Source organism: Furipterus horrens, unplaced genomic scaffold (genome assembly GCF_987537825.1).
Source record: "Furipterus horrens unplaced genomic scaffold, mFurHor1.1.pri manual_scaffold_4, whole genome shotgun sequence".
NCBI lineage: Eukaryota > Metazoa > Chordata > Mammalia > Chiroptera > Furipteridae > Furipterus > Furipterus horrens.
This window is the reverse complement of record NW_028327174.1, coordinates 198,922,555-198,934,768: the sequence shown is the minus strand read 5'-3', so window position 1 is coordinate 198,934,768 and position 12,214 is coordinate 198,922,555. Positions and strand designations below refer to the sequence as shown.

General features: G+C 56.4%; 2 protein-coding genes across 2 annotated transcripts in view; both read left to right on the top strand.

The window, feature by feature from the left end:
• The window catches only part of EEIG1 (estrogen-induced osteoclastogenesis regulator 1), a 31,094-nt gene extending 27,237 nt beyond the window's left edge, over positions 1–3,857 (top strand). Inside the window, exons 7-11 of the mRNA XM_090274784.1 lie at positions 1,404–1,508; positions 1,592–1,787; positions 2,223–2,344; positions 2,441–2,510; positions 3,483–3,857. Of these exons, the coding sequence (XP_090130910.1) occupies positions 1,404–1,508; positions 1,592–1,787; positions 2,223–2,344; positions 2,441–2,510; positions 3,483–3,528 (539 nt within the window). The 3' untranslated portion in view covers positions 3,529–3,857. The remainder of the gene's footprint in view (positions 1–1,403; positions 1,509–1,591; positions 1,788–2,222; positions 2,345–2,440; positions 2,511–3,482) is intronic.
• Positions 3,858–8,193: 4,336 nt separating this feature from the next.
• DPM2 (dolichyl-phosphate mannosyltransferase subunit 2, regulatory) lies at positions 8,194–11,170 on the top strand. The gene is made up of 5 exons (XM_090275277.1): positions 8,194–8,246; positions 8,383–8,386; positions 8,466–8,555; positions 9,354–9,456; positions 10,477–11,170. Exons 1-5 carry the CDS (start codon positions 8,209–8,211, stop codon positions 10,533–10,535), a joined length of 294 nt encoding a protein of 97 aa, XP_090131403.1. The 5' UTR covers positions 8,194–8,208; the 3' UTR covers positions 10,536–11,170.
• Positions 11,171–12,214: the final 1,044 nt, after the last annotated feature.

Genomic DNA, 12,214 nt, shown 5'->3' with positions numbered 1-12,214 from the left:
AGTGAGCAAGGTGGCACGAGGTGGCTCTAATTTGTGTCACAAGAGCAATTAAGGCACAGGGCCGATGGCTCAGCAGATGTTTGCTGGGTGATTCTGCCCCCGAGGGCTGGGAACTTTCCTCCACTCCTGTTTTTCCTGGAGACCCAGCCAGGTGAGACCCAAAGCAGAGAGCTAGGATTCTTGCCTGCCTCAGCCGGGCGGCTGCGCTCGGGAAGGGACTGCTCAGCACCATTACTTTCTCCAGCCTCAGGGTGGGAGCCTCCAGAAGAGAGACCTGGGGGCCAGGAGATCCCAGCACAGATGATGCCTTTGTGTAAAGTAGCAGAGGTACCTCTCCCAGGCAGTGTGGGTGGCGAGCCCCAAATGCCCCTGTAGCTGGTTTTCTGCACCCACTACCTGCCTCTGCAGACAGCCTGTTTGGGACTTAAAAAGCCACCTGACTTTGGGTGGGGACACAGGTAGGCCTGGATACTAATCTCTACAAAGGGGATGGGTGAGCCCCTGCTTCCTGTGTTGACCACGGGAGGCCTAATGGGTGGGTACCCAGGGAGCCCTGGGTGACCTGCCTGGCTCCCCCGCACCTCCTGTTGGGGAGTGCTGGGATGTTAGTTTAGAAGCTGAGCTTTCGGGTGACGTGGGGCAGGGCTGTTGGCCAGTGTCCCTCACCCTTCCTTTGCTGTATTCCAGCTGCACTGACTCAAGCTCATTCAGGCCTCAGGGCCTTTGCCTTGGCTGGGCCCTCAGAAGGCCCTTTTCCTGATGCCTTACCTGGCTTGCTCCCCACGCCCCATGCTTCCTGGAGGTCTTGCATTAAGGCCCCTGCCTCAGAGAAGCCTCCCCTGATCTCAGACTGGGTCAGACCCCCACCCTCACTGCTCCCTGCTCTGCACCACTCACTGCAGTTGGGGTTCACCGTGGGTCACGATTTGTTCAACATTCATCCTCCCCAGGGGCCTGTGACACCTTGTCTGCTGTTCATAGCGCCCAGTAGAGCGCCCTGCAAGGAGGAGGTCCCTGATAGATATTTGTAGAATGAATGCCTTGGGTTCAGATGGTAAGCTGTGGCTTAGAGCACATTGCTGCTCCTACGAACCTCAGTTTTTCAGTCTGTGAAATGGACATACAGCCCTGGTTGGTGTGGCTCAGTGGATTGAGCACCGGTGCTATTCCCTGTCAAGGCACGTGCCTGGGCTGTGGGCCAGGTCTCCAGCTGGGGGCACGTGTGGGGCAACCACACATTGATGTTTCTCTCCCTCTCTTTCTCCCTCCCTTCCCCTCTCTCTAAAAAATAAAATCTTTTTTTTAAAAATGGAAATACATAGTGTCCTCCCATCTCACTCCCTGTCAGACTTGAGTGAGAAGACGGCCTCACTGGTAACCCGTGCCCTCCCCCTGCCTTCCAGGGCTGCCGGAGGAGACAGACCAGAACCTGTCCAGCCCCGAGGAGGTGTTCCACTCTGGCCACTCCCGCAACTCCAGCTACGCCAGCCAGCAGTCCAAGATCTCCGGTGAGTGCCCACCTGGCCCAGTGCCCTTGGCCTTCCATAGTCCCCAGCGGCCTCCTAATGGGCCGTGCCCACCCGCCCACCAGGCTACAGCACGGAGCACTCACGCTCCTCCAGCCTCTCGGACCTGACGCACCGCCGCAACACATCCACCAGCAGCAGTGCCTCCGGGGGCCTCAGCATGACGGTGGAGGGCCCCGAGTCCGGCGAGCGTGAGCACCGGCCTCCTGAGAAGCCACCTCGGCCACCCCGGCCCCCGCTTCTGTCTGACCGCTCATTTCGGTGAGTATCACTGCTCAGCGCTGTGGAGAACAGACCCCTCCCAGTGGCTCTTAAACCTTTGCTGCTGTACCTGTAACAGGAGACGGTAGGGTCCCTGCCTCCCAGTTGGATGGTGATGATTCAGCCAGTTGGTGTTTCTGAGGGGCGTAGCCCCAGCCTAACTGGAGGGCACGTGCTCAGTTAGTGGTTGCTGTGTATGATGTAGGGACCTGGGGTCCCCTGCCTATGCGCCGTGTGGCCTTTCAGAGCCTCCGTGTCCTCGTCCCTAAGACAGGTGACAATGGCACCTGCAGAGTAGGGCTCCGTGCGGGTTAAGCGAATACAGCCTGAGCAGCTCTCGCGGGCACTTAGCCTCCTGCGCCAGCAGGGGCTCGCTGTTGCCGTCACTGTGCCCGTCACAACCTGGACTGTTGTGTTCTGCCCGCTCTACTCCAGGCGGAAGAAGGACTCGGTGGAGAGCCACCCGACGTGGGTGGATGACACGCGGATTGACGCAGACGACATCGTGGAGAAGATCATGCAGAGCCAGGACTTCACAGACGGCAGCAACACTGAGGGTGAGCTGCCCACGCCGGGCGGGCTGGGGGGACGGTGCCGCCAGCTCCCGGGGCTCCCGCCCTGCTCAGCCTGCACCCTCCCCCGTGTCCCCACAGACAGCAACCTCCGGCTGTTCGTGAGCCGCGATGGCTCCACCACGCTGAGTGGCATCCAGCTGGCCAACAGGTAGGGGTGAAGGGTCAGCGGTGGGTGGTTAGGGAGGCCATGGGAGGCGTGGTGCTGAGAGCAAGGTGTCTGAAGCCTGCTGACGTGGCTTGGAATGCCCCCTCTTGTCACCACAGGGTGACCTGGGGCCAGTCACTTTTCTCTGAGCCTCAGTTTCCCCTTCTCTCAAACGATGTGGATCACATCTCATCTAGAAACCTGGGACAGTGCTCCCAGGTTTGTTTTGAGGGTTCCAGAGGTAACCTTAGAAAGTGCCTAGCACAGGGCATGGCACAGAGCAGGGGCTTAATAAGCTTTCTTTCGGACCCGACTTTCCCTTCCTCCTAGATCTGGGAACCCCTTACAAATGATGATGATGACCTGTTTATTGGACAGGTATTTATTGAGCAGTGGTTGAGGTGCTGGGCATAAAACAGTAAGCAACACAGTTTTCTGCCCTCATGACATGTCACAGATGAGGGGCTGGTAGGATCACACTTGGGCTTGAGCTCTAGTTTATAAAACGCCAGTGCCCTCTCAATCATTTATTTCGTGTTTCACCATGTGCCTGGCTCACCGAATGTATGAGTGGGTGAAGGAGCTTCCCACGTGTGCGGTTGTGCAGAAGGCTTTCCCCCATGTTCCTGTGGGCAGGGCAGGAAAGTGCCCGGTTTAACATGCAGGGCGAGCTGGCCCCAGGCCTGCCCTTTGGTGCCGCTCTTCTGACCCCTGCTGGCAAGGCATGGAATTGCACCTGCCATCTCCTCGTGGCCTCCTGGGCTGCCCCCATGAGGTGGACAGAGCGAAAACAGGGACCTCTGCGAAGGTTTGTGAATACTGTATGCTTCTCTCCGAAACAAGTGACTTGACTTCTCTGAGCCCCCTTTGCAAAATGGGGCCAATTGTAAGTGCCTGCTTGTGAAGTATGGCACTTCCAAGAGCCTGGCCCAGAGCAGCGTTGAGGAAGAGGAGCTGACCTGTGTCTCCCCGCAGGGTCTCCTCTGGAGTCTACGAGCCAGTCGTCATTGAAAGCCACTGAGGAGCGGGTGTCCAGGCTGGAGAAAGGCCCTGCCTCTGCGGGTGTCCAGACCCGTGTCATTCCACGAGGGACCTTCCCCTTCGGATCACCATCCACGCCGCATCTCATCTGTGCCTCCTCCGTGCGCTCCAGCCGCAATCCTGCCCCAAAGCATCATTCCACTGTCCTCCCGTCCATGCTGGGACCCTCCTGGCCTGCCGGGGCCTGGGCACCACTGTGAATATTCTTGTCTGAACCACTAGAGGGCAGGACACATGGGCCCGTGAAGTAGGTGGGCAAGACAAAGATCGCCAGGATGCCCTGCTGGTGACTGCCCTGGTCCCTCGATGAGAACAGGCAGCAGATCCCACACGCGCGGAGCTGCTCACGGCCGAGGGCCTCTTGTCCTGTCCCCTGCTCACTCCAGGAGCACCGGTTCAACCATGCCCTGGCAGGGCTGTGTTCCATTGCCCCCTTGCCCTCAGCGGCCTGTTCACCCCCAGAATCCTGCCACTGTGGCCCTCTGACTGCTTAGTGCTTCAGCTGTCCCTTCCCTGCGCCCTGGGGGACCTGCTGGCGGCCTTCTCCTGGGAGCCAAGACCTCAGACCCCACCCACACTCCAGATTGAGACTCCCTCCCCCAAAGAATGTTCTCCCGCTGCCCCGGCAGCCTGCACTTTGCACACGCTTGTGTCCAGCACAGCCGCACTGGCCCTTGCCTGCCCTTGCTCTGATCCCTCCCGCAGGATTCTGGGCGCCGCCTGCTGTGCGGTCAGCGGCCCAGCTTTAGCCGCCCGGCTGGCACGGGGCACTCCCGCTCCTCCCTGCAGTGAGCTGCAGCTCAGGCCCGAGACCCATGCTGAGAAAGGTCTGAGCTTTGATGGTTGCTCCCCTCTGCCCAGGGCCGGGACCTGAGCAGCTGGTTTCTTATAGGAAGCCAGAAAGGTGCCTCGCAAGCCCTTGGGGGTCAGGGGCCTGGCTGGCTGGGCGGGGCCAGCGCCGCCCCCTTTCCCTGCCACCTCTGCAGGGGCAGGGGGGCTGTGAGTGGACCAGCTGGATCTGGCTTCCTGGCCAGAGAAGCCTCAGCCCTCCTCAGAAAGCATCCCCCTCTCTGGGCAAGGGCTGGGTGGGGTCCCTTAAGGGGGGGGGGTTCCAGCAGGGAGCAGTGTGGCCCTGCGCCTGCCCCTCACTAGAGCCCCCACTCTGAGCACTTTCCTCCACGTCCTCACCACTTGCTTGAAGGTAGGTGCTGGCTGCCGGCCAGTCTCTGGACAGTCTCCCCTGCCGCTCTCAATTTCATTCATTTTTGTATAAACCCAGCAGGCTGGTGTTTACTTAGCCCTATACGTTTTTCTTCTTTTTTCTTTTCTTTTCTTCCTCCTTTTTTCTTTTTCTTTTCTTTTTTGTAGGGTTCACAGTTTGACATTTGTTCCTCCCCCAGGTGAGGGGAGGTAGTTCTGTTCTCTGCCCTACCTTCTGACTGGGTCCCCAGCAGGGCTGGGGATCTGGATGGAGGGCCAGCATACTAGTTCTCTCTCTGCTAGGGGTGGGGGTGAGAGTGTCCTCCCCAGGCTGGGAGGGCCCCTTGCCCTTCTGCCCCAGCTGGCAAGAGTTGGAGTCTTGGTCTTAGAACCTCCCAGCATCGGGACCAGAGCATTGCTAGGATTTTGTTGTTTTTAATCACCTAACTCCTTTAGAAAATGAATGTTAGGAGGTGCCTTCCGAGGCAGGATGGAGCATTTGCTTTGCTCTGGTCAGCTCTGTGGGTCCCCTCCTGTCCTGTAGACACCTGGCACTTTAAAAGGGGACTGGCTGCACTGTCTCCAGGTGAATCGACTCCTAGAAGATAGGGGTGGGGGGTAACCACCCTCCCCCCTGTGTCTGCATGACCTCAGCTCAGTGGGAAGGTGCATTCAAGGTATATTTGGTGTCTGATTAAAAATTCTGGGGCATTAGGCATAAAACAGCTGGCTTTGGTGCTGTTGGGGAGATTCCCCCAAAGTAGGAACCCCAGCCCCACTCTAGATGAGGTCTGAACTTAGTCACCCCTGGAGACAGCCTGCCACATCCTCCTATGCCAGGTCATTGGACGAACTGAGGATTTGGCCATAACCAAATTAATGCTGGCTGGGGCTGGAGGCCTGGCGCCCTGGCCTCGTCCCCTTGTGGGGGCCCTCCGGTCCACTCAAGCTCAGTGAATCCCCATGAGGTGCCCACTGCTCCTGGACTTACAAATTCTATATAGAGAGACATAGAGAGGAATATATTAGAGATATTTTTGGAAAGGAATCGGTCTATGCAATGTCAGTTCAGAATCTTGGAAGACAGTTTAACGTTTTTACTAGGAGATTTAAAGAAAATAAATAAAGCTCTACAATATTTTTAGGTTATTTTTTCTTCTGGTCACCCCACAAACTGACCACATGGCATGATCTGCCAGGATGGAGAATGTCCACAGTCTCCTCTCCAGGGGGGTGAGCAGGGAGATGGGAGGGTGGGGAGGTCTTTTTTTGTTGTTGTTTTTTTAATTACCCTCTTTTCTAACAGAATGTTGCCACCACCACACCCTGATTCAGTGGGCTGTGTTTGTATCTCTGTCCCAGCTTCTACTGTAGAAAATAACATTGTAAAGGGAAATCAGCCTAGTGTCAGTGTCTTGATTTGGGGGGAAAAAATTAAATGTTGCAGTTTTTGTTTGTTAATGGCATGTTGGTTCTTGTTTGTTTTATTGACTTGACTTTGGGGTCAGAGACTGCATCAAATGGAAGCCAAATGTGTCAGGAGGTGCTCTGGGGGTGGGGAAGATGTAGGTGGCCAGGATTCTCCAAGTCCTGCTGAAGTCACAGTCATTACCACCTTTATTACACCGGAGTCCTAGAAGGAAACTGAAGCCCAGAAGTGTGGTTTCGTGCCAGCCTCAGACCTCGTAGGTGGCAGCTCTGACCTCGGAGCCCAGGTTCTAACACTGCTCTCCAGACCTCCCCAGCAGCCAGGTGGCCCGAAGAGAGACAGCTTTCTGTGCCTCGGTTTTCTCAGCTGCAAATGAGGTTGTAGATCAGATGAGAAAGTGGGTGTACAGCTTGACCTAGGGAGGTGCTAGGCATGTTCCCAATCTAAAGCTCCAGGCGTGGCCCTCCTGCTCCCTGCCCGTCTAAAGTTACAGAGGAGTCTGCACCGAGCTCTGAGAAATGCAAGTCACCCTAGACCTTTCATGAGCTCCGTCGTGGCAGGAAGCCTCGGTGGCTTTGGACAGGCCAGGAGGGACCAGACTACCAGGCCTCTTCCCTGCCACAGTGCTGCCTTATCCTCCCCTTTTCAGGGCTGATGCCTAGGCACAGCCCCTGTAAACCCTGGGGGTGGATTCTCAGTCCTCTTTTTTTTCAGGGCCCACCTGGAGAGGGAAAAGTTGGCTCTCTGACCCTGGCTGGTGTGGCTCAGTGGATTGTGCACTGGCCTGCAAACCAAAAGGCTGGGGTTCAATTCCCAGTCAGGACACACGCCTGGGTTGTGGGCCAGGTTCCCAGTTGGGGGCTTGCAAGAGGCAAACCAATTGATGTATCTCTTGCACATTGATGTTTTTTCTCACTCTCTCCCTTCCCCTCTCTCTAAAAGCAACCAAATCTTTAAACAAACAACAACAAAAAAGTTGGCTCTCAGCTGAACCCAAAGTCTGTCCTGAGACAGGGGACAGGGAAGGAATTGGGCTACAGAGCAAAAAGGGTTGCTCCTTTGGAACACGGTAATGCTAAGTGAAAAATCAGTATACAAATGTTAGGAAAGAAAAAAGGTTGCTCCTGTCAGCTTTGGGAGGGCAGTCCCCGTTAAGTCAGAGATGGGCCCAGACAACCCAAGGAGGCAGATGCTGCCCTAAGGAGTATACCAGGTTCAGACCCGATCTCCACCTACCCTCCCCCCTCAACTGCTGTACACTGTAGCATTCCAAGATCCAAAAAGCCACCGAATCGTAAAGCCGGTGGGTTTACTCAAAGCTCCTGCTTTGTGCAAAGCTCCGTTCTCCTCACTGGGGATACACAGCAGTGACCACTGGCCCTGTCGTCAGGGAGCTCACAGTCACGTGGGCCAAGTCAAGTCAATCAGTTCATTAAAACGCGGTGACAGGCGTCATCAGGGAGACACTTGGGGCTGTGGAGCACAGAGGGAACGAACCACTGTCCAGCTGCGAAGGTGACTTCCCTGGGCTGTGGGGCATCCCAGTGAAACCTGACGAATGAGGAGCAGCCAGAGCCCAAGCTCCAAACTCCAGAACTGAGTTCCAACCTCCCCTTGCTCTCAAAGGAAGGGGCCTGCAGACGCGGCCAGTCGGAAGGCCTGTCTGGATTGCTGCCTGCGCTGCTGCTGCTGGTGAGGGCACGGGGGAGTCATCCTGGCCTCATCACTACAGTGAAGAGGGTACAGGCGATGGTAAGGGGCCGCCCCCCTGACAGCCATTCGAAACCCTCCTCATCCTGGAGACTTGGACCAGCCCCTCCTCTTCCCACTTCCAACCGGGCGGTGAACGTTCTTTGCACCCTGCCCTCAATAGGGAACAGCTTGTCCCACAATGGTCTCGAGAAACTACATTTCCCGACATGCAAAGGGGGGAGGCGGTGCCTCCCTGTCGTGGGCCTGAGCTGGCGTGAGGACTACGACGCCCGGCGTGCCACGCGGCCGAAGGCCGGAAGGGCCTGGAACCGGAACCGGATGTGGCTTGGTGCTCCAGGGCGGAGCGTGGGGAAATGGTGAGCGTAGGGCCGAATGGTTTGGTTGGGGGTCCCGAGTCTGTTTAGGTACCGGGGCTTGGGCGCTCGGAACCGGGATTGGTCTCTTGCCGGCCCATTGTACGGATGTAAAGGCTGAAGCCCGGCACTCTGCCAGCATAGTCAGGCTGCGACGCCCCCCTCCATTAGTGCACCTGAATGGAGAATCACTTCGTTAATTGAGCCCTCCCTTTTCTCCAGGCCACGGGGACAGACCAGGTGGTGGGACTCGGCCTCGTCGCCGTTAGCCTGATCATCTTCGCCTACTACACCACCTGGGTGATTCTCTTGGTATGTGTACTTAGCCCGCCTTCTCATTTCCGTTCATGGATCTAGCAGCTGACCCCTAACGTCTTCCAAACACTGCGTTTCTTAAGCAGCTACTCTATGACAGGAACTGTGCTAGGTTCCATATCAGAATATCTCATGAAATCCCCAGAACAGCACTATGACAAAGACGCTAATGCTGTACCCATGTTATAGATGATGAAGCAGAGGTTCAGGGAGAAAGGTTGGACCCCAGGTCATATCCTTAACTGCTACACTGTAAAACCTTGTTCCTGATTTTCTCTGCCTCTGAGGGGAGGTCTAGTCCTTCTGGTTATCCCGCCGGCTCCTGGGCATGATGGGTGCAGGCCGGTTTTGTGAAGGCCTTTAGGATTTGGAGTGTGGGGGCGTTGTTGGTTACTGCTTAAGATATGCAGTGTGTTTGGGAGGCAAAGTCTTGGAGAACTTGGTAACCTTTGGAGAAAAATGTTAGTAAAGAAGAAATTTGGAGCCCAGGTTGGGAATCACTCCAGGCTTCCTCATGGACCCTTTTCCCCCGTTAGGCTGTGAGGGCCTTATGGCAAGTCCTTTACGTTCAGTGCCCTGCCAGGTCCTCAGCTAAGGGCAAGGGCCCTGTAAACAACTTAAATGAAGGAAGGAAACAAACCAAGGCACACAAAATACCGTCATTTTAAAGAAAAAGCAAATGCTGTCCCGGTGGTTTGAATGCGGTCAGCCCCTGAGATGGAGGAGGTGAAGGTAGGGTTTGGGGGAGCTGAGCAAGGCGGGGAGTACTCACCGGAGCTCTGCCCTCGATGCCAGCCGTTCATCGACAGCCAGCATGTTATCCACAAGTATTTCCTGCCCCGAGCCTACGCCGTCGCCATCCCAGTAGCTGCTGGCCTCCTGCTGCTCCTGTTTGTGGGTAAGTCATCGCACCCTGGGCAGGGTGTCCGGGGGGGGGGGGGGGGGCCCATGACCCTCTCCCATCCCTGAACATGTGCTGGCATTTTGGCACTTGCTGGACTTGCGCTTGAGGCTCCTTGCCTTGAACTCACCCTGGGGTATTTCCTGTTCATCCTTCGGGGCTCCAATCAGTCTTCCGGTTGCCGGACTGTAATGGGATGTCTCCCTTTGTCTTGCTCCCTCCTCTGCCACCGTCATTGCTCTACTCACACCTCAAGTTCCCTCTCACCCCCTTGTCACTCTGGCTTACAGTTCCTGCACCTTTCTTGTCTCTCATGATTTAGTGTGTGGGTGTCCTAGGACTGTGTCTCCATCATTATTACTGTGTTCTCGGCTCCTACACAGGCCATGGCACTACGTCGGTGCTCACCAAAGAGGTTTGGGCCCTGGCTAGTGTGGCTCAGTCGGTTGGAGCATCGTCCCATAACCAAAGGGTTGTGGGTTCGGTTTCCGGTCAGGGCACATGCCTAGGTGGTGGGTTCAGTCACCATTCTGGGCGTATGGGAGGCAAGTTCTCAGTGCATCTCTCGCACATCAGTGTTTCTCTTTCCCTTCCTCTCTCCCTAAAAGCAATGAAAAAAAAAAAAAAAAAAGTCTTCTGGTGAGGATTGAAAATAAATAAAATGGTTCGAATGAGTCAACAATCAGGTGGTGGGGTGGGTGGGTGCCAGATGTTGGGTGGGCAGGTGGGTGGGTGGGTAGGTAGGTGGATAGGGGGTTGCTACTGAGTTTGATGGTCGGATGGATCCTATATCCCATAGAATCTGAAACACTAAATGCAGCAAGTTGCTCGCTGAATGAATGTGGGTGGATGTATGGATCGAGGGATGACTAGGGGGGTGACCAGGAGGCCTGGAGGTCGTTGGGGAGGTGCTTGGCCACATGTATGGGTTGCTCTGCCATGCCGTGTGCCCTGCTCTGGCCTTCCAGCAGCCGCGAGCCCATATCTTACCTGGCCTCTCTGATCTGTATATTCCAGGAGTGTTCATCACCTATGTGATGCTGAAAAACCAGAAGGTGACGAAGAAGGCTCAGTGAGGGCTCCGCGGGGATGAGGATGCCGACCCCTTCTCTGCCTCCCCTCCAGGGCATACCAAGGGGAGGGGCCCACGGGAACTGTCCACACACTGTAGCCTCCTCAGACATGACTGCCCTGCAGACACCCCTGGGGGATGGAGCCGTTCAGGACTCACCCCTGACTGACCAGAACCTCCTACTCCTCCCCTGCTTACTCTTCTAGAGCCAGGAGGGAGTACCTGGAAGTTTCCCCATCTTCCCCTTCTGGTTCAGGGTCTGAAGGACGCTGGTCCTCCCTACGTCACCTTCAAACCCACTGTCACTTTTTTCTCTTGGTTCTGCCCTCTTGCCTCAGTTTCCCTCCTGTCAATTGCTGATGTTGGGGCAGGTTCTGAGACATCACGCAGCCTCTCCCCACAAGTCCTTTTCTTCTACGAAGGCAGCTTTCCCAGGTCTGACATAGCCTCGGACCCCACAGGACTTCTGGGCCTGAAAAGCTAAGGGGGAGGCCTGATAGGCCTCGGGACCAGTGCTGGGGCTCGGGGCATGTTAAGATGGTTACAGCGGGCCCCCAGGCCTGCTTCTCATGGAGACCCAGCCCCTCAGCCCGAGCACTGGCCTCTTGAGAGGTAAACAATAAATGTTGATGGTGTGTTTGTCTCTGTGCCATCCCTGACCAGGGGAGCTGGGCTTTGGGGGATGGGGAGGGGCTGGCAGCTGGCCACTGCATTGCTCTCAGGTCAGGAGACTCTGGTTTGGGCAGTGAAGTGCCTCAGGTGTCTCCTGAATCATCCCTGTGCCGGACACAAGATAAAGCGGGAACTGGGACAGCTGTGGCTCCCACCCAGAGCAGCTCACAGCTGGGGAGTCAGTGGAGGCATGGCAATCTGCCAGGCCCACATCAGCCTTCACCACGCCTCCCCTGTGCCCGCCCCAGCCAGCATGCAATAGTATGTTAGGGACCCTCAGGGCAGTCCCCTAAGAACCCAAGCCTGTTGTCCATCTCTTAGTGTATCCCTGAGCCGGAGGGCTGCTACTGAGCCGGAGCAGGGCTGGTTCCACTGTTCAGGTGGCCTGACCTGGCACAGGCCTGCGCCCAGCCCTGTAGCAATCCCTCTGCGCCCTTCTGGGCAGCCAGCTCTCCCATCCACAGTGCCAACGTAGCCTCCCATCACGCTGTGGACGTTCACTCCCTCCAGCTGGCAGAGGTGTCATTCTCAGAGCCCAGCTGCAGGCACGCTTGTCCTGCCCTCTCCCAGTCCCCAGTGCCTGGGTTTTGGGTCCTGTCCTTTCCCACTGCTGTAACTGGAGCTTCCTGTCTGATGATCCTGCTCTCCTGGGAAGAGCTTCTGTCTCTCAACAAGGTCTTCCCAGCATTCCCTAACACTTCCAGGCTCCCACTTAGGGGACCCTCCATCAGGCCAGTAATTCCCTCCAGGTCTCTGCCCTCACTCCCCTTCACAGCCGAACTTCCCAAAGGTTGTTCACGCCTGCTGCCCGTGTTTGCTCACCTCCACTGTGCGTGGCATCACCCCGGGAGGGCTGCACCCACGCAGACAATAGTGATGTCTGGTATTTAAATCCAAGGCATCTTTCCTGAACTCCCACCACGTGTGGCCTGTGACAGCCTCCTTGGGTGCACCCTCAGATGTTCTCTGTGTCTGATGACTCCTTTTTTATGTCTCGTGCTCCTCTGCCCA